Source organism: Monodelphis domestica, chromosome 2, assembly GCF_027887165.1.
Source record: "Monodelphis domestica isolate mMonDom1 chromosome 2, mMonDom1.pri, whole genome shotgun sequence".
Taxonomy (NCBI): Eukaryota; Metazoa; Chordata; class Mammalia; order Didelphimorphia; family Didelphidae; genus Monodelphis; species Monodelphis domestica.
This window is the reverse complement of record NC_077228.1, coordinates 44,390,418-44,413,171: the sequence shown is the minus strand read 5'-3', so window position 1 is coordinate 44,413,171 and position 22,754 is coordinate 44,390,418. Positions and strand designations below refer to the sequence as shown.

General features: G+C 35.9%; 1 protein-coding gene across 2 annotated transcripts in view; it reads right to left on the bottom strand.

Moving 5' to 3' along the window:
- The window catches only part of COL24A1 (collagen type XXIV alpha 1 chain), a 399,913-nt gene that overhangs the window by 30,157 nt on the left and 347,002 nt on the right, over positions 1 to 22,754 (bottom strand). For both annotated transcript variants that reach the window (XM_007480591.3, XM_056815400.1), the window contains 6 exons: positions 14,932 to 15,039; positions 12,408 to 12,515; positions 12,263 to 12,316; positions 10,965 to 11,027; positions 6,538 to 6,591; positions 3,047 to 3,082 (listed from right to left, as the gene is read on the bottom strand). In XM_007480591.3, coding sequence (XP_007480653.1) covers positions 3,047 to 3,082; positions 6,538 to 6,591; positions 10,965 to 11,027; positions 12,263 to 12,316; positions 12,408 to 12,515; positions 14,932 to 15,039 — 423 coding nt within the window. The remainder of the gene's footprint in view (positions 1 to 3,046; positions 3,083 to 6,537; positions 6,592 to 10,964; positions 11,028 to 12,262; positions 12,317 to 12,407; positions 12,516 to 14,931; positions 15,040 to 22,754) is intronic.

Sequence of the window (22,754 nt, the reverse complement as noted above, 5' to 3'; positions counted from 1 at the left end):
ATAAACAATAATAAATCAATACCAAAATTCTTTGATTCTATGGTACTCAAGGAAAAGGATAATATTTCAATCAACCAATAAGCATTTATTAATAATGTGCCAGGAACTAGGAGCACAAATATTAAAGTACAACAGTTTCTTCTCTATCAGAGCTTACAAGGGGACACAAAATGTAAATAGTCAGTTGTTATTGTCTGTCCTTCATTTTTTTTAAACTCTTATTTTCAGACTCAGTAACAACTCTAAGATCAAAGTTACATTACTACATTACTACATTACATTACTTAAATGGGTTAGTCAAATGGAGTTAAGTGACTTGCCCAGGGTCACCCAGCTAGGAAGTGTCTGAGGTCAGATTTCAACCCAGGTCCTCCCAACTCCAGGCTTGGCACTCTATCTGCTGTACTACCTAGCTTCCTGTTGACCACTGCTGTTGAAAAGTACCAGTGACATCGTAAGGTGATATCTTGACTTGGGTGTCAATTGGATTTAAGCCAGGCATAGTTGCATAAAGTTATCAGCCTCACTCTCTCTCTTCCAGGGTCATTAAAAGCCCAGTGGCAAGGCAATGGACAGGATGACTGGTAATGATGACCTGGGATGCAGTGGACGACATTGGCATCTTTGATGTCTGAACAAGCTGTAAGGGTTCCATAGCACCTGCGTCAGCCACATTTGTGGCTGTTGGAACAAATTGTTTTCACACACCTATTCCACTAGGAGAGTTCTTCATATGCTTGAGGAAGACATCCTTTTACCTCAACCTCAACCTGGTTTAGCCCATCTGCTGAGATGGCTTACCAGAACGTGGCCACTGCACATGCTACAGTCTCTGGGACCACAGCTGAGAGCTGAGTGCTATGTGGATAACAGTCATGAAAAGGACTCAGAAAGCCCTCATACAAAAGGAGCTAGTCCTCCTTGAACATCCATACATAGTGAGTATATACAAAGTGGATACGCTATAATTTTGAGGGGAAGACATTAGTGTCTGGAGAGGGACTAGGAAAGGATTCTTATAGAACATGGTACTTGAGTTGAGTCTTGAAAGAAATAAGGGATTCTAAAAAGTGGAGGAACAACATTCCAGACCTCAGAAATGGCAAAGTGTAGAGAAGGCAGCTTAGTATGGCTCCCATCTATCTGGTCATTTTTCCTGGATGGCCATCTACCCCAATGGCAAGGGGGTGGTAATAAGCTCCTTCCTCTATCTTGTGCTCTAGTGAAGGAAGCACAGATTTGTATTGGTCATATTCTTGTTTTGTCATTATTAGGAAGGGAGCATCCCTCTTCTCTTGGAGGGTCTAATAAAGCAATTGTTCCATTTCACAAGGTTGGGCAGTAAGAAATCTTGGAAATTTTTTTTGAGAATTGGTGTGGAAAGAATACTGACTAAATTGGGAGGGGGTGTTCTTAAGATCTGGCTTTGAGTAGGGGGTGGAGGGTGGTCCTACAGACTAGATGTGTGACCAGGTGAAACTCGTATATCTTATCGTCTCTTAACCTTAATTTTGTCACCTGTAAAATAAATAAGCTGATTCTTTTAACAACTCTTTAAAATTAGGATTTAGAATTAGGAGTGAACTTTGAGATGGTCTCATCTAATCTCTTCATTTCTGTAGAGGAGGAAACTGAGGTTCAGTGGTCGAAGGACTTCAGCTTTTTTTGAGGAAGATTTTAAACTGAGGGTAAGCTGTAAAATGCTATGTATGTGTACATTATTGATATTTCATAGTTATATATGATAATTAAAAAACCCCTTACCTTCTGCCTTAGTATCAGTTCTAAGACAGAAGAGCTGGAAGGGGTATTCAATCAGAGTTAAGTGTCTTGCCCAGGGTCACACATCTAGGAATTCTCAGAGGTCATATTTGAACTCAGGTCCTCTTGAATCCAAGTCTGGTACTCTGCCCATTATGCTACCTAGCTGCCCCATATGATTTGTTATAGGAACGAGAAAATAACCAGACCTATGTTTCCTTTGCTAAATAGAACTCCAAGATGGGAAAACTTCATCCAATGTAGGCACACTCTTTCTAGGTGGCTACTTATGTTCTTAGTTCTTAGTTCTTAGCCTGGGGATACTAAGAAGATAGGTGGTTTGCACTGGGGCATATAGATAGTACATGTCAGAGGCAGGACTTGAACTGAGGTCTTCCTGGTGTAAAGATTAAAATTAACTCTTCCCTGATTGTGAAGATTAAAATTGTAACCCCTAGCTATTTTTAGATTTTAATCACCAATAGTATAAATACCCTACTTAAAAGTTGAGTATGGAGATCTTCCCATTTTTAGATCTAATCACCAAAAGTGTAAACATCCCACTTAATCATTAAGTGGGAGGTCTGTGACCCACATGTGCAATAGTGGGTGATGAATCAGAATTAAACTAATTGCCCCTGGGCAGTCTTAAAGCAAAGTTTCAACTGTGATTGGTAGATGTAGAATTAGGGGAAGGCACAAGAAGTGACACAAGAGAAAATGTCTTTAAAAGGGAGTTGCAACTTCCTGAATGCAGTTTGGCTGATAGTTCTTTATTCTTTGGAAGCAGAGACTGGAGACAATTCTTCATGCTTTGGAGTGGAGGCTGGACCCGAGACCCTGTTGCTGGTGAGGCTGTTCTAAAATCTCTTCCTTTGAACTGAAACATGGTGAGTGAAAAGCTGACTCTTAACTGCTGAATTTTCTGAAAATACTAACCTCAGGAGAGACTTACCTTATCCTCTCTGATTTTCTTATTTCACCCTTTCTACATTTTGTCAATAAATCACTTTGGAATAAATTAAATTCCTGGTGACCACACTCTTAAGTAATCCAGTCCAACCCTTTTAAAATTAACCCCCTTTCCTCTGTACCCTGGCTTCAAAGCTAGCTCTCTATTCATCATGCCATGCTGTTTTTCATATCTTTACATGATTAGTTAAATCTAACATGTTTTAACCAATAAATTAAATGTTTTCTATTCTTCCTAACAACTCAGCCTAAAATGGTGATAAATGATTATGAAAAACAATTAAGAATTAAAAAAAAACCTTTTAAAACTTACCATTTCACCTCTATGGCCCTTTTCACCTCTGGGTCCCTTAAAGAGAAAGAAACAGAGTATTTGCCTGGTGTGTTAGTTATTACATGTTCTTGTGGTTGCAAATGAAATTTCAGGAACATGACAATCTGTACTATTTAAGTCTTTCAACCACAGCAAGACATTTTTTTCATTAGTTTATAGAAATTCCAGTCTTCCTTCTGATATATTTAAAATACTAATTGATGTTCTGCTCTGTTAGTCTTATCTCTACTTCCATATTTGACTGTGGCTCTATCTCTAAGACACCAAAATAACCACTCACTCTAGTCAAAACAGTTATTTCCATGCCTTTCAGGAGCCAAAACCTAAACTTTGGAACTCTTATTATTGCTCAAAAGCAATTGGGGATTCCTTTTTCCTGACATCTCTTTCTCTTTATATGTTTGAAATCCCTTTTTCAAAGGCATTTTTTTTTTAGGATAGAAAATGCATTACAGGAGCATTTGTTAAAAGGGGACTTTATCCCATTATGACTTTTTTTTGGAAATTCTTCCTGATGAGTAAGAAGAGGTACCTTAGGTGAGCTACTCATAAGCAGTTTCCAACAGATTCCTTCTATACTTGGTTCATTATTTATCTGTCACACACATTTTCTTTGTTTAACATTTCATCCTTCTGTGGAGAACAATCTTTTAGTGATTAGTATGCTGTTTGTACAATCACCCACTTCATCTTGATCAATCATCCCATGAAGAATGACATATTTCACAAGATTTTTCCGCAAACAATTTGAATCTGAGTGGAAAATACTAAAAATTGAGAGAAATGTCCATTGATAACCACATTTTCTTGTAAATATGTTTCAGTATGATGTTTTCTTTTGATCCTTTCAAACAACAGGATAACCCCTCTAATAAAAGAAGAATGTTATTTTTCTTTCCTTATTTTCATTTATATGCATTTAATAAAAATGTCTAAATTATTTCCAGCTGCCGATTCCTTCTAAGGATTGAATCATCCTTCATCAGCAGTTTAATTTTTTAAAATCTATTTGCTCCCTTCACTTTTCTTTTAAGAATAATCAGATCTCCCCATTCTGGGGGGGAGGATTTTTACTTTATTGCAGTATTCTTAACTATGAAATATTGTTAAAGTATTGGGTAATTATTTTAATGTAATTGGTTTTCTTTGTAGTCCTTTATATTTTGTTTGATGCTTTAAGAACTTTCTGAGGTGTACTCTGATCCACTGTGACTTGGAATGAAATTTCAGGAGCATGACAATCTGTACTATTTATGTGTCTTCTACAACAGTTAGACTTTTTTTATTAGTTGGTACAAATTCCAGTTTTACTTCTGATATGTCTAAAAATATTAGTTGATATTATGTTCTGTTAGTTTTACTATCTCGAATTTCACATTTAACTCAGGCTTAGGCTCTGTCTTTAAGACACCAAAATAACCAGTTAATCTTTTTACTCTAGTCAAAACAATTATTTCTTGCTGTTCTTCCCACTAGACACTGCATCTCCTGACTCAGGGCATTTTTATTCCTTATCTCCCTATGCCTGGAATGTTCTCTCCTTTCATTCCCACTTCAAAGCTTCCCTGGCTTCCTTAAAATCTTAGCTAATGTCTGACCTTCTCCAAGAAGTTTTTTCTAAAAAACCCTTAATGCTAGTACTTTCCCACTATAGATTATCTACAATTCATCCTTTATACATCTTATTTGTACAGAATTATTTTGATGTTGTTCCTTTAATTAGACCAGTAAGCTCCTTGAGACCAGGACTATTTTTACCTTTCTTTGTATCATTATCACTTAGCACAGTGCCTGGCACATAGTAGGCTATTAATAAATTCTAGTTGACTGAATGACAGAGAAAGGGTCCATAACCTTCACTAGATGAGTGTATAATTGAAAATGTGTTACCCTAAAAAAAAAAAACTACATTTCCCAGGAGCCCACTGACTTTCTGTCCTTATGTACTTCCTATAGACAGGGGATATTAGGTGGGGACATGGAGGGTCCTGCCTACTTATTGACATCTTGGTTCGATGGTAGTGAGTGGGATTTTCAACAAGCTGATCAGTCATGGGCATGTGTTCTTTATTTTGTATCCTCTATTCCTTGATTTCTAATGATCATTAATAAATCTCCTAAAATATAATATTTTTATATTTGAGATTTAATTTTAATTTTTACACTAGCAGAGAAGTCTGTCTACAACACTAAAAATGTTAAGAACCCTTCTCTGTTGGTTCCTCAAGGTATTGTTTTATTTCTTTGCAGTTTCTCAGGTTGGTGGTCTTCATTCCCACTGTATTAATATCCTCTTTATTCTTCTACAATAGGGCTTCTTTCACTACTAGTCTACCTAAACTGCTCATAGAACCCAGACACTCAGTTGATAAGTTCAGATGAGTAATTCTGATTGGTCAGAGAAAGAATTAACTTCTTTGACTCCAATGACCCTTCAGTTCCAGCTAAAGATGGAGAAGTTGCTCTCTGGCAAGATAAGGAAAAGCAGAGGGGATTTGACAACTTTCCTGGGCATCCTGATGGAATGAAAGCTGAGTTGTGATCTCTGCTCTGACTGGACAGCAAATTGGACAAGAAGGCTGAATAAATGGCTTGGTTGATCTGTTAAGTCCAGAAATATCCAGCTTGATGAGTTTACAATTACTAATCTTAAAGAGGGCTACCATATTCATAGTCACTTTCTAAATGCATTTTTAAGGGCAAATCAGTCAGTGAGCATGCATTTGTGGGCAGGCATTTGGGATAAAGGATAAGTTAATTGAAAGAACTTATAAAAGCTTTGTTTGAATAAAGAGGAGAAAAGAATAAAATATTATAGATACTTAAATATTCTTTCTGTGGTGCAGATGTTCCTGAGTTTATATAGAGTGTGGTGATGGCTTAAGCACATGTGTTTTCTTCCCTCATATGTTTCCCTGCCAGGTTTCTATAAGTAATAATAATAGCTAACTTTTATATAATGCCAACTATGTGCCAGGTACCATGCTAAGCACTATACAAATATCTCATTTAATTCTCAAACAACCCTGGGAAGTAGGTGCTATTATTATCCCCATTTTATAGATTAAGAAGCTGGGGGAACCAGAAGCTAAGTAATTTGCCCAAGATCATATAGCTAGTTAGTGTCTAAGACTAGCTTTGAACTCAGGTCTTCCTGATTCTAGACCCAGAGCTCTATCCATTGCAATATCCAGCTTTTTACTCCTCATCATAGGTATTGGGTATATTGATGGGAGAGTATGATCTAAATTTACATATATATATTCTGATATATATATTATTAATCATTCATTTACTTGAATATTTAAGTATCTATATAAGTATCTATGTGAGGATGAAAAGCTCACCTCTTTTAGCTATGGTTGTCACAAATTCCAGGACTAGCCCTATATTAGATTAATCTATTTAGCTCGATTCTGAGAAAGTTTGATATAGAGAAACAAATCGGATATTGAATGAGACAAACTTACAGTTTTTCCTGTTGGACCTATTATGCCTTCTCTACCAAGGTGGCCAATGTTTCCCTGCAGGAACAAAATGACAAGAGATCATTTTAAAATCAACTTTCCTATATGACAATAATCCCATGATAATCTCAGAGAATTTTTCTTTTGTGCAGTGATGATGACATCCATCACTCATATCTTTGATACCCATATCCTTGGTGGCATTAATGATGGTGACAGTGATGAATAATATGGTATTAGCACAAATTAAGATGATAAAATCACAGATTTAGAGCTAGAAGAGATTTTAGAGACGAGGTAGTCCAAACCATTCATTTTACAGGTGAGGAAACTGAAGCCCATAGAAACTAAGTGTCTCAATTAGGATAATAAGTTGTAGAACCAGGCTTCAACCTCAGGTCCTTTGACTTCAGGACCATCCATCTGTCCACTCCTTTCTCAAATAGAAGCAATGACATTTTATATTTTGTGAATTACCAATGGTTTACCATATCCTATCTGTTGCTATATTTCTTCACTCTACAGAAAGTCATATCTCTTAAACCTTTGATCAATCAGTGTGAAATGCTTTCATACATCAGCAGTCATAGTGATGCTATGGTTCAGGATATGATCTAGGAATGCTATTAGACAAAGAACAGAACAATTTAATGCAATATGATTATAGAGAAACATGAACAAAGAGATGAATAAGCCCCCTCACAATATGCTGAGGGATTAGAAGTTTTAGTCAGTGAAGGTCAAAGCCATAAATAACAATGGAAGCTGGAGTTTCATACTTCCACAATAGAAATTCCTTCTGAATGAGATAGGCTTATATGAGTCAAACATTATTTTTGAGTTCTTGTTCGCATTATGTGTTCTCTTAATTGTCCCTTACTGACATCATAATTCTTTTTATTATTATTCTCAAGAGCAAACAAGTTAATTTATTTTGCAAGAAACTTGTGAGGTTACTAGGTTACTTGGGGATATATTTTAATATGACTAAGCATATCTGATATTGTATGAATTAATAAAACTTGAAAAAATTACTGAGTTTGGCCTTCAAAATCTGAAGGATATCATCCCCAATTGTTCAGCAGCACATAGAGTAATCTACCAATTATAGATGGGCCATCTTAAAATACACTTTATTATTTGTTTGGCTCTCCATTAACTCTAGACTGTGCATATTGACAGAAGGAAAGTGAAGCATATGAGCTCTTGGCTTTATTCCTGCCTATCTGAGCACTTCTCTTTGCTGGATTTTCACTTTCTGTCTTGCTCATGAATATCAGATGTCTAACAGGACTCTGTTCTGCGCTTTCTTTTCACTCTACACTCTTCTATTTGGTGACTTCAACTATTTTAGCAACTTCAATAGATTTAAATATTGTTCTGGGCTTCCATGACTATTTAACCAGCCTTAGTCTCCATCCTGAACTCCAGTCCCAAAGGAGGAATTTCATTTTTTTTTTCATTCCAAACTAGATGACTCAGAGTCAATGGGCCCTGAAGAAAACCCATTGATTTTCTCCTCTCTTCTGGACTTCTCTGTTGTTGCTAGAGACACCATGATGCTCCCAATCACTCAGGTTCACTTTCTTAGTGTCACCCTTCAGTCATCATTCTCTTATGCAGAAGATGCTGGGCTTAGAGTCAGGAAGACTTGAATTCAAATCTGTCCTCAGACATTACCTGGATGACTGGGCAAATATCTTAACTTTTTTCAGCCTCCATTTCCTTATCTGTAAAATGGAGATGATAATAGCACCCTACCTCTCAGGCTGTTGAAGTTTAGAAGAGATACTATTTATAAAGTTCCTAGAACGTTGTAGATGCTATATAAATGCTAACTATATATTATTGTGATGATTATCAACCTACATATCCAATTTCTTGCCAAATATCTCTTCTCTGCAGCAACTCTTGAAGAATTATCTTTCTATTCTCACAGCCACCATCACCTTTCACCAGCAATGTTTCAATATACTCTAAATGGATATCCTTCTCTAATGTGTCTCTGTACTTCAATCCTACTTTCACAGTCTCCAAAGTGATTTTCTTGAAGCAAAAATCTAACCATGGCCTCCACTACTCAAAAAAATGTCCCTATTATTTCTATCAAGGATCAGGTATAAATTTCTTTGCATGGTATTTAAAGGTCTTCACAATCTGGCACTATATTATCTTTTTAACCTTCTTATCTTCTTATACATTACTCCATTTCAAACACTATGATCCAGACATCCTGGCTAACTTGCAGTTCTATATGTAGGACAATCCATTCTTTCTCCTTGCCCCTTGGCACTAATTATCTCACATGCCTGGGGTGCTCACCATCTTCAGTCCTGCCTCTTAGAATCCATTGGTTTCATTTAAGACTCAGTTCAGTCACTACCTTCTGGATGAGACCTTTCCTGTTCCCTTGGGTGCCTTCCTTTTGTATCTACTTAATATTTGTTTTTTTTCCCCTGATAAAATGTATCTTCTTTGAGGAAGAGACCTGTGCCTAGCTCAGTGCCTGGCACACACCTAATAAATAATTTATTAATGGATAGAAAGCAGTGTGACCTTAGACAAACCTACTGGGAGATGATCCAGCTTGTGAAAAAAAGAAGTGACTGTAGTTTTAAGAAATATCACCTTCTTATAATTCTTTAGATATAACAAAAACAATTCGTCTATCCCAGAGAAGTGATGGAACCCATTATTATTCTTTCTTAAAAATTAAGTGTTCAAGTAATAGGTTAATAGAATGTTCAATCTGGGAGGGGCTTTGTAGCCTAACTCTCTTGTTTTATTGATGACCCTTGGGGAAGTAAAATAATTTGCTCAATATCCCACAGATAATTATAAACATTCATCATTGTATTATGGCTCCTAGACCCTTGAAAAGAGTCTGTTATCAGAGTAAGAGAAGGGGTAGTGCATTTGTTCAATGTGACTTTTGAAAGCCATTCACATAGGACAGTGGGTTTCAAGATTTCATACTTGGAATTTTCTATTTTTTCCTTTTGCCATATCATTATAAAAATACCAAATATCTGAACTAGAAGAGAACTTAGAGATTATCAACCATTTGCCTGGGGAGCACTTTTTGATGTGAAAAAATATATTGATAAAACCCACATATAGAGAACTCAATGGTCAGGGCCATGACAAGAGTTAAACTCTTGTTCTACCTCATAAAAGAAAAAAAAGCTACAGTTCTTTGGTGCCTTTGTCATCAAATTATTATTTATAACTCCCTAGCTTGGATATCTTTTTCAGTCTTGCCATATATGTTATTACCTGAGAGACAGTTAAGAAGAAACATCCATGGAGGAGTTCTATTTATATCCACAGTTATCCACAATTCTCAATTATTAAAGTATTACTTGAAATTCTATAGTTTTGGTTTCTACCAACTTACAGTATCTTCTTGACCCTTCTGGGAACTCTATACACTTAGTTTGAGAAACAATGAGCAGTGATTTTAAATAGAAAAGATTCCATAAAATACATATAAGGATCCCTGTGGCTGTGTATTAATTTAGAAAACCACAAATTAGTTTTATCTTTTTTAGTGTATTTTTATTTTGTTAAATATTTCCTAATTATATTTTAATCTGGTTTGGAGTATACTCCTGGGCGCCCCCTCTCTCCTCCCAGTTTGATAACTTTGCTTTGTAGAAGTGATCAGAATCAGAGATGTACTGCTAAATATTTAACAACTGACTCTCTGGGGAAAGAAATGGACCTCTAATACATTTTAAAATTCAAATTGCACTATTAACATTTTTTCCATTACTTTCTTATGTCAAGACAACCAACACCATAAATCAAGCCCTGATTTATAGTGTTTGTTGATTTCTGAGACTAAATGCTCCTGCTGAAATGAGCTAGCTGGTCTGAGCTGGCTCCAGCACTCCTCAGGACTTTGGTGGTTGGTTCATATGCTGGTGTCTGCTTTGAATAACACGGGCATCATAAATATGTTGGTGCTTTTGCATGAATTCTCAATACAAGTGTAAAAAGGAGTTTTTAATCCTTTGCTCTAATTTAACTGGGGAAAGAGCTGGATGGCTCAGTGAGTAGAGAGCCAGGCCATCTCTTTCCCCAGTTAAATTAGGGCAAGGAATTAAGAATTCCCTTTTACACAAGTATGGTGGTCAATTTTCCAATTAATTGTGCTGATTCTCTTTTCCCTGCCCCCTAGGCTGAAGTAAGTCTGGATGGGATGGGTGTTTTGTTCTTCCTGTCTGATCCACAGGCTGAAAATACTGAATGGACCATTATGAGAAGGGAAAAAGATGTAGCTCCAACCTAGAGATAAGAAGCTTAAAAAAATATCTATTTAATAAATCATAGATTTACTGTCGCAAGCTTTATGCCTATTAACATGGAATCTATAGTAAATGGAAAACCATGCTGTTCAATTAAATAGAATTTAAATTTATACTTACCATTTGGCCAATAGGACCTTTAGGGCCTAGGATTCCAACCATGCCAACATCTCCTTCAGGGCCCTAGAAATGAATTTAAAAACAAACAAACAAAAAAATCCATTTCTCTTCGTGTGAACTTCTCACAAATAAAGAAGATTCATAATATTCTATTAAAATTAATTCTTTAAGAATGAAATATGAGGGACAATACAAAATTAAATAAATTTAATGAAGCTTATTGAGAAGCACTGAAAAATAAAAAATTATTTCAAAAATTATGTGGCCATTATTTCCCCTAAATATGCTTTAAAATTAAATAACATTTGATGAAATCCTTAGGCTAAATTTTGGAGAAAATTTACTAAAAAAATGTGAAATGTAAAAAAAAAATAAAAAGAATATATCTATGCACACTATCTGGCAAAAAATGATGCCTAAATAAGTGCTAAGTAAATGACTGACTGAACCTTCTAAAAATGGTAGCACCTATGTATATTGCAAGTATATGTGCATTTGTCATTTATATGCTTCAGTCTTGAAGGAGTCCAGATTTCCTTGGTTTTGATCTTTCTTTCACCAATTCAGATGATTTATGACATTTTGACAGTGATAAAAACTCGCATGAACTTTCACTTTCATTAAAACAATACTGAGAGGTTGGTATTCTAATGTTATTATCCCATTTTTCCAATGAGGTAATGGAAACTCTAAAAAGTTAAGTGACTTGCCCATGGTTAGACAACTGGCAATTAAGGTTATATTTGAACCGAGGTCCCTTGACTCCAAATCTAGTGCTCTAACTATTTTGTCTCTAATAGATTTGTCCTAGAAATTTTTAAGACAATAAAGTTATCTCTTTGGTAATGTGCTTCTCTAAACTTAACTCGAATGGTTTTTAAATTAATACAAAAGTTATAATCATTAATATTCAAATGACACTTTAAAGTTTGCAAAATGCTTTGCAAATGTTATTTCATTTTATTCTCATTTTAAGTCTGAGAGGTAGGTGCCACAATTATCCACATTTTACAGATGAAGAAACTGAGGTAGATAGAGGTTAAATGACTTGCTCAGGGTTACATGGCTAGTAAGTGTGAGAATCTGGATTTGAACTGGGGACTTTCTGACTTCAAGTCCAACTCTTTATTTGACGTACTACTTAGCTGCCCTACATATCATCTTTGATGATGGCCGTATTTTATCATAGCATAAATGTACATATAAAATAAAATATTATCAAAATAGGAATAGATGTTGACATTCAAATATCTTTCCTCAAGATAGATTAAAAATTAGTAGAAAATATGCAAACATACTTTTGGACCTGGGAATCCTTGGAAACCCATCAACCCTTGGTCACCACGGTCCCCCTGCAATATGAATAGACATGATGGTGATTATACTACACTGATGAGCTGGTTGTTAGAATGTGTATTGGCATGCTTCCTTTGTGGCACATACAGACTGCCCTTTCATCCCATGATCTCCATGCGGTCCTTGATTGCCTTGCATTCCTACATGACCTCTTCTACCTGGCTTTCCAGGATGACCTGGTAGCCCTTGTTCACCCTGTGGATAGAGAGAGAGGCATGATTATCTCTGAAGAAGAATGTCAGAATCTTATTACTAGATAACCAATCATAATATGTGTGTCATCTCCTCTGGATTGTTTTTTCACTCATCAAATACAGATGAAAAAAAAAAAGGTTTTTGGGTTGGGAGAGATGATTAGATATCATGGCTCTGGGTGTGCCTGAGTGAAGAGGAGAAGAGTTTGTGCAAAGGCAATTACATACAGAATACAAATAGAATCCTAATTCCATTCATTCATTGATTCATTCATTAATTAATTTGACAAACATGTATTAAGTGCCTATTATTGTACAGAGATCTGTTAGATGGTAGGGGATATACAAAGTTGAGATCACATTGTTTCTTCTCTAAGGGAGCTCATAGTCTACCAAATAGATAGAATACAGAGATAAATATAACACATAACACTCCAGTATTGACATCACCTTCATCTCTTTTACATCACCTTTTTGGTTCCCTGAGATGCTCTCAAAATCCCTCAGAAGCTCAGGCTAGTTCCACAAATCCTGAAACTCTTCCTTCTAATTCCTAAAAGAATGGGCCTTGGATTTCCCAATTTCCATTATATAGATAAAGCTCTGTAAGTTACAAATTATTTTTTATTCCTTTCATTTTAATGATATTCTTATCCTTTAAACAAATTTACACAAGCCTAACTGCTCTTAATATGACAGACATTTTAGGAATTGGAGTTCTAGTAAGGGTAGTACAAATGAAGATGGTGGATGGGCTGGGGCCAAAAGCTCTTAAAGCCATGAGGCAAATCTGCTTAGTCTACAATGGAGAGAGACAGTATTAAAATTTTCCTAAGATCAGTTTTTGCTGGTATGCACTGAAAGGGACCATGTAAGAAAACTCTCACACATAACATAGAGGGTTTTCTTTTTCCAACTTCCCCAACTGCCTTGAGTTTCAGTGGAATTGTAAATATAATAATGAAGGAGTTAGGAGGTGGTTTGAAATGGAAACAAGAGGTTATTGTCACCATCTTTTTTCATTCACATGTCCCAGATAGGAATAGTAAAGGAATGCAAGTGGTGCTAATATTGTATTGACACTCCATGTACTTTCATGGGGTAGACGTGGGACAGAAACTTCTATTTCTAGGCCAGTTGAAGTCTGGGATCGTTAGTCTCAGAAGAGCCCACCATAAGTGAACTACTGCTCACTTGAGGACTATATGCTAATTCAAGAGGAAATCTTGACTGTAACTCCAGGAAATTATGCATACTCCTTCCTCTGTTACTCTGTTCACTTTGTTGCTCCTTTGGCTCAGCCTTCAAAAGACAAGATCTGTTCCCAAGGAGACATTGTTCAGAAAGCAGGTGGAAGCAATAGCTGAGGTCTGAAAATATGATTTTCCCTATCTTTTTGAAGGGATCAAATAGTAAGGAGGATAGCAGACTATAAAGAAAAAAACCCCAAGAAGTTCTAAGAACAGTCACAGAGAATCAGAGTTGAAGTGGATCTCAAAAAGTGCCCAATCTAAACATTTCTGAGGAACTTATGAGAAAGAATGCAATCCACATCCAGAGAAAGAACTGTGGGAGCAGAAACAGAGAAGAAAAACATATGATTGATCACATGGTTTGATGGGGATCTGATTGGGGATGTAGACTCTAAAGAATCACCCTAGTGCAAATATCAATAATATGGAAATAGGTCTTGATCAGTGACACATGTAAAACCCAGTGGAATTGCAGGTGGAGGGGGGTGGGAGGTAGGGAGGGAAAGAAAATGAATCATGTAACCATGGAAAAATTTTCTTAATCAATAAAATAAATAAAAAAGTATCCAATCAAAATGGCATTTTTACACAAACCCATTCTATAATATCTAACAGATAGACATAATTTTTGCATATAGACTTTGTCCGGTGAGAGGGAGTCTACTGCCTTCCCAGAGAACCCACGTCCAGATAGACTTTGATTGGTAGGGAATACTGGAAAACACTTCAAACCTTGGGTTAATGGGTTGCTCCATTGAACTGCTTTGAAGGAGAATTAGTTAAGAATCAGCAGTTGTGGAGGTGGGGAGGGGTTGAGAGCCAGGATTGAGAGCCAGGCCTAGACACAGGAGGTCCTAGGTTCAAATCTGACCTCAGACACTTCCCAGCTGTGTGACCCTGGGCAAGTCACTTAACCCCCATTGGCTAGCCCTTACCATTCTTCTGCCTTGGAACCAATATACAGTATTGATTCCAAGATGGAAGGTAAGAGTTTATTAAAAAAAAAAGAATCAGCAGTTGGGGGCAGGTTGGATATGGATTTCTGAGAGATTCATCTACTATTCTTATTCTTACCACAATTTTATTAAAGGGTTGAACATTTTACCAGGTCCTTTTCATGTAACTGCTAATAATAATTCATCTATTCCAAAAGAACTAAGTTACCTTTGGTCCTGGAGCTCCTGGGTTTCCTGGCATGCCTGATGAGCCTTTTGCTCCTCTAGTTCCTGGAGGTCCAGTCATTCCCGTTCTTCCAGTGTTGCCTTTGATCCCCTAAATTGACAAGGTAAATAATGGAATTGTGAAAATGTCTTTGAAGGCTAGCCTGGTCTTTCAGCTTCAGAAACGCCGGAGAGTCTGGTTCCCTAAAGCACCATTCCCCAAAGTGGTACCTACATATTTCATCCTGAGAAAGACTAAGTCAAAGAGTGTAGAAAGCTCGAAGGGACTTCGTCCAACCCATTCATTGTATAAACAAGCAAACTGAGATATAGAGAAATGGCTTCTGATCATAGGTAGTTAGTGACAGAACTGGGATAAGAGTTTAGATCTCTTGACTTTCAGATCAGTTCTTCCTATAAGGATTAACAGTTCAACTTCATTTTTTCTCAACCTACTTGAGACAGAGGAAAGGATGGGGACAAGATAACCTCATTTTCCCTTTCAGTTTGTTTAATTGAATAAAAACCACTTAAAAAACCCCTTGCCTTCCTGATATCAAGTATCAGTTCTAAGGCAAGAAGAATGGTAAGGAAGAGGCAATTGGAGTGAAGTGGTCACAAAGCTGTCTGAGGCCAGATTTGAAGCAAGGACCTCCTGGCTCTCTTTCCACCTCGCCACCTCGCTGCTCCATAAAAAGCCACTTTTATTCTATGCCCAAACATAATTTTGCCAAACTAGACAATAATAAAAGGAAATCTATTTAGAGAGATTCTGAAGAGATGATCAAGAACTTGCTAGAAAGGAAATTTAACACTCTAGATGGAGGTTTCCACTCATTCTGCTTCTGACAGTAAAGTGGTACAATCTTCTTGGACTGTGAGCCACTATTTAGAAAAAAATGCAGATTTTTAGGACAGCACAGTTCTAAACAGTAAGTTAAATCGCCCCAAGTCTTGCAAGGTAAATTGATCTCTCTGGGAATGTGTGGGACAAAAGCATCATAGATATATATTAGGTGTGTCATCAAGTTTGTGAAAAGTCCCTAGGAGACATAATGTATAGAATGCTAGCCTTAAGAGTCAGAAAGACACGAGTTCAAGTCCTGCCTTACGTATATACCGTCTGCATTATCCTGAGGAAATCATCTAAGCTCTTAATGTGCCACAGGCAATTCTCTAAAGAGTTGTTCATTTTCGTTGGTAGAACATTTTCCTTCCTGGCAGTTCCCAGTACCCATAATACCACAATTTGCACAAAACAAACAAACAAATAAGTAAATAATAAAATAATAAAACAAAACTGTTTTTGTGAAGGTTCATTTATAGATGACCCCAGTGAGAAAAAAAAGGGGTGGTGAAGGTATCAAAATAAAACAAGGGGCTACATAGAAAGCTCTCTCAGGACTTATAGTGAACTCAATAATCTGAGAAAATGCTAATCATAAAAGAAAAAGAATCAAAAGCTTTCATTTGTTTTGAGGAGATGAAAAAGGCAGGTCTCTTGATTGAGGAAGATAGCATGATATCAAGAGATAACAGAAAGAAAGAAAGTCTGACCACTGTTTCACCTGTTTTCTTGTATAGCCAAAGACAATTAAAAAGACAAGAGAGTTTCTGGCTGCTTTAAGTAAGTTCATGTTTCTATTTCTAGATGATTTATATTTTACTCCTTAAAATAATGACTCAACAGTTTGCAGGTATGAGTATTAAATTTCTGTAGGCGATCTCTTAGGAACTGTAGAGAATGGGAAAGTTTCAACAAAGTAAAGGCAGGATTTTGCTCTAATTTTTCATTTACAGAAGAATAATAAGGAAAACAAGGGAACTCAGACTGGCTGAAAGAATTAGCAACATTAAACCAGAAGAAGTGAAGTAAAGAATTAGGATGGATACGATCACAGTCTTCGAACAACTAGAGGACTGTCCTATGCAACAGAGATTGTTCTGGTTATGTGTATCTCCGGAAGGAAGAAGTGGGACCCAAGGGGACACAGTTACTACTACACAGTTACTGGCTCAGGATCAGGAAGAATTGTCAATAATGAGGGCTGTCCAGAAAGAAAATAGATTTCCTTCTGTGGTAGTCTGTTCCCTATGACTAGACTATGTTAGATGACTATATGTCAAGTAGTCATTGTAAGGAGATTTTAATATGGCTGGCTGATTGAAATAGATAACTTTTAAAGTTTAATCCTGAAATTGTACAATCTCATTTATAATTCAAAATATTACTCTAGTCAAGATATAAATTATGTCACTAATAACATTTGAACATACCACCTCTAGCAAAGTTATTGCATTCTTACATCTTTCCAGCAATGCTGAAATCGATGGCAAATAGGACTAATTCTTTAGTTGTAGCTTGTTTTTTTTGGAAATTCTCATTGTGAATATTGTTTGACATTTGTCACTCTTAACAGCACCAAAGTCATGATCAATTTGCTGAAAGATATCTACCATGAGGAGGACAGTGCAAAGCAAGGTGAAATGTAACAATATCTATTCAGCAGCCCCCCTCCCCAACTGTGTTACATTTTGATGAAGGTAAAGAATAGCAAGAGTTGATACATTTGTTTAGCTCCTCTTTCTGTTAATATGTACATGTGAGTGCTTTATGTCTAGCACTCAATAGATGGTATTGATATAGTGTTTTGAGGCTTTCAAAGTGCTTTATATATGTTATCTTATTTAGTTGCTATAACAATGCTGTGAATTAGATATTATTATCTTCATTTGTCAGATAAGGAAAATGAAATTGAAAGAAGTTAATTGACTTGCCCAAAGTCATACAGTAAAGTGTCAGAGTCAAGATTTGAACTCAGGGATTTCTCTGGTATGTAGGAAATATGCATCTGTCCCATCTACCCTTTCTTTTTTGGGAAGACTGTAGATGGGAACCAAAAAGGTTTTAGTGAATTGCACCTGGGGCAATGGCTAGGGGACATAACTGAAGATAGTAAGCAAAAGCAGCCTAATCCCTCTCCACTAGAGATCAGGTTCTTTTCAGAACTGAGCATGGTCTGCACACTGTGTGTGGGTTCAGAGCAGATAAGCCCCAAAGCTGAAAGAAAAAAAAAATATGACGATTTCTCCCCTTTGGCCCCGTGCCTTGACTCGTATTATTAGCTGTGTAAATTCCAGGCTCTGTGCTAAGGATCTGAGATGAGACAACAACAAAAAGGCAGCCCTTGTCCGGAAGAAGTTTACATTCCTATTCTGGAAAGACAACACATAGGAGAGTGGTAGCCACAGAAGGATGTTCTAATCTGAAAGTCACAGCAATGGGTTAGTGGAGTCACAGGACAATCCACTGACATCTTTTTTTTTTTTTAATAAGTAATGGTAGTATTGATTTAATTTTTTTAAATGATGAACTCAACAATTCAATCAAGCAACACATTTTTATTAATTGCCTATGATATACTAGACAAAAACCTGATCATTCCCATTTACAAAGAGGAACAGGAAAAAAAATCATATAGTAAATTGCAAAACTCCATTATGTGTATAAGCTAATATATGAAAAGTGTTTTGCAAATCTTAATCAGCTAGATAAATTTGAGTTACCATCATAATTAATATTTATTGTTATTAGCATTATTATAGTAATATGGCTTTTATAAAATATATGATACATTTAACATGGTTATATCTACACTCTCCAGTTTGTTTTTGTCTTTTTCCTTACTTCCTTCTCTCTTCTTTATTTTTATTTGTTTCATTGATGCTTTTTCTCTTTTCCATGCCACTTTTTTTCTTTAAATCTTTACCTTCTACCTTAGAACTATTCTAAGTAGAAGAGTGGTAAGGACCAGTCAATTGGAATTAAATGACTTGCCCAGGGTCACATAGCTAGGAAGTAATTGAGGCCAGATTTTAACCCAAGACCTCTCATCTCCAGGCCTGACTTGCTATCCACTGAGCCTCCTAGCTGCCCCTACATCATTCTTAATATCCTGTTTCTTTTATAGCCCTCCATCTCTAATAACCACCTTCCCTTAAACAAATAAATCTGGTCATGTGAAAGGTATCCACACATCGACCATGTCAGAAAATATATCTCATTCTGAATCATGCATTAATCACTTCATTATCAAGAGGTGGGAAATCAAATTCATTATCAGGCTATGGGAGTTGTTATTCAGGGCACTTAAATCTTTTAGAAATGCTTTATTTTAGTGTTTTGTAAAATTTTATAAACGGTCTTCCTAGTTCTGTTTACTTTGAATCAAGAAAGCAAGCTTTCCTAGGCTTCTCTGAATCTGTGCTTAGGATGCTAGGTGGTGCAATGAATAGAACTCTCGGCCTGGCTTCAAGAAAATCTGAGTTCATATGTGGCATCAAACACTGTGTGACCTTGAGAAAGTTATTTAATCTCTGTTTCTTTTATTAGAAAATGGAGATAATAAAGAGTACCTCTTACCAAGGATGTTGTAAAGCAAATGAATTAATATTTGCAAAGTGCTTTAGTCATTTCTTAGATCAGAATAATATTCCACTATATTAATAAACTTTAATTTGCTTTGCCAGTTCCCAGTTTCAAAATATATATAGTTTTAAAAATTCTAGAATTAACACTAAATTCTAAATTAAATAAATTAGCATTTCTATATTAAAAATAGAACAGTGGAAGAGAATTGTACATAAAATCTCTTTAGTACAACTTGCTTTTCCTTATAAGCAATAAATAACTTTAACCTGTAACTTCAAAGCTGATCGACTTGTTTATGACTCATTTTGGCTTTTGTTTTTTTCCCTCCTATACATATTTTTAAAAGTTCAATTAATTAACTTGCTATTTTTCTCTTTTGTTAATGAATATGTTTAGAGATTCAAATTTTCCCCTAAGGACTACTTTGTCTGTATCCCCAAACTTTTGTTAAGTTGTCTCATTGTTTTAATTTTTAATGAAATTACCTATTGTTTCTATAATTTGTTCTTTGATTCATCAGTTCTTTGAGATTAAACTACACAATGTTTATGAAAGTTTGAATTCTTTCTTCAGGTATACATTTTAAAAAGATTTTTATTGCATTTGCAATTTATTGTGGTCACTGAAGACTAAGTTTAATATTTCTGCTTATTTCAATTTATTATAAGGGTTATATGTCCTACCATATGATAAATTTTTGTAAATGAACTAGGCAAAGCTCAGAATTATATGTATATGTGAATTTTTATTAGTATTTTATAATTGCCAGAGATTTATCATAGCTAATATTTTAAAAAATCTATTTAGATCCATAACTTTTTTTCTTGTTTATATTCTTGCTAAATTTGTTTCGTTCTAAAAGGGTTATGTCAATGTCCCTAACTATTATAGCCTCATTGTCAATTTCTCCTCAGAAACTGACTAACTTCTTTAATTATTAAATGGTCATATCATTTAGTGTATATATGATAAGCTTTGATATTATTTAATTATCAACAGTGCTTTGAAATGATGTACTTAGCTTGTTTACCTCTTGTAACTGTCAATTTTTTTTTACCATTATGTTGTGGTAGGTCATGATTGCCATCCCTGTTTTTTTAAATGTTTTTGAAGCATAGAGACATAATGAATTATGTTTCATCTCCTTTTTCATACTGTTTCAGTAATAAGGTTTCATGTATTTGTTTTTTGTATTTGGCATATTGTTGAATTCTGTTTTCCAGTTTATTCCACTGACCTTCATTTTATGGGTGAATTAATATCATTCACACTTACAGTTATGACTGTTAATTGTGTTTTTAATCTATTATAACATTGTTTGCTATTTTCTATCTTGGCCCTTTTCTCTCTTTGCAAAGAAGAGAGGTTTAGAAAGAAGGAATCTGATCAATTCTAGTATTTCATAATTGAAGTAGTCTGTTCCCATTCCTCAGCCCCTCCTTTCTTCACTAAGCTTTCAGATTCTGATCTAAAATATTTATACTTTGTTTGGGTTTTTTTTGGCACTTCCTTTATGTTCTGTACTCTGAGGCTGACATTTCTTTTGTTTGTGACTATTCCCTTTCTACATTTGACCTCCTTAAACCCTCCTACTATGTGTGTATATCTGATATTATCATCATTGTCATCACCATCATTCAGCACAATGAATATTCTAAAACATTTGTTACTCAAGTAAGTTTCTCACTAATGAGGGAAATTTGAGGAAAAGTAGCCAAAAAGCACAGAATGTCATATGCAAAAAAGAACAAATGCTTCTCAAAACCAAGTTATTAGTGTGAACACTCTACTAGTGTTTAGCATAATGCTTTGACAACTGTAGCCACTCAATAAATGTTCATTGAAGTTAATTACTTCTAAGAGAGATATCGTTGTTCCTTGAGACTTTCCATTAAGTATTTTTGTATCTGTTTACATCCACTGATGCCTCTATAATGTGTGAATACTTCTCTCTGATAGAATTAAAGGGAACAACCACTGGACAAGCAAAAATCAAATATACTCTTTACAGGACTTTAAAAAGCAAAGTCCTCGATGGATTTAGCAGTTTATGGATGTGCATGCCAGGAGCTAGATGAGTAACAGACCACTTCAGAGATTGAACAAAGGAACTTCTCTCTCCTCTCCCCCCCTCAATTGGCCATGTTACTTTGAAGGAGACATACTTGACATTCTACCTAGTAGGATACGCACACTACTGCAAGACACAGACACCAACATACAGTCACTCAAAGGAACACGTAGCTTCCATAGCAGCATTTTTGATGGAGCCATATGAGAGAGAGAAAGCCTTGGTAATCAGAAGTCAGGTTGTGAAAAGAAGCAGACCCTGAGGGCTAAGCTGAGTGCCATGCACAATAAAGATTTCTGGGTCCCAGGAGAAGTTGTATGTGGAATCCACAAAGAGAACCAGGACTTTGGAACACTGAAGAATAGTTCCAAGTTGCCTCGGTATCTCTTATATGTCTGTCTCATTATTGTACCCATTCTTTCCACAAATGCTCTGTGTATTTGTGGGAAAGTATGCCCAGGCTTATGGAAGGGAATGTTTTATAGCTATTTACTATCACGTCTTAGTAAATCAGTGCCTTTGCTAAAAACAAATTGCATTTCCTGCCTGACTCTTAATGAGAAGAACGTTAGGTGAGCACTTGGGAGCTACAGTATTAGAAGTGAGTGCTCATAAGGTATGTCCCCTCCCTCACTAATAGTACAGAACACTCTGTACTGTACTTATATTTTAGTCTATTATGAACCAATCAGTCATACTAGCAGTCCTTTTCCTCCTTTACCTCAGGCAAGTGAAAATGCATAACTGAGAAGTAGTAAAGTATGCTCATTTTATTTATTTTTCTGGAGGCAAATTCCCTAGGGGACAGGCTGATTTAAAGAAAATGCAGGTGAGTAAATATTTGGTACTTACTTACAAAGCAAAATTTGATGTAAATAAAGCAGTTATGATAGTTATAGAATTCCCCCCCACCCCCTTTCCTTCTTTTTCCAACACTCACAAATATCCAATAGTTAAATGTTGCAGGTGAAACATCCAATTATATCTGAATCAAGGTTGGTAGCATTCCTGAGTCCAGGTGGGAATATTTTAGGATTATGAGGCTCTGGAGTTGGGGAGGGATCTGGGAGAGATCCAGAGATGGGGTGGGGATCTGATTTAAATTTTGTCCAACAGTTTGGTCCATGTTAATGCTAGGAGTAGGGGTTGAAGAGTGGAGGGTTTGAAGATGGTCTGAGGGATCAGGTCAAGAGGCCAGAATGAGTACAAACTGCTGGAGCAGTGGGATTCTGTTTTCTCTTTTGCTTTGTGGAAGCAATCACTGATTATCAAAATTTATGCCCAAAATGAATATCTCAACAAATTTTGGTTAGAGCAATCCAGG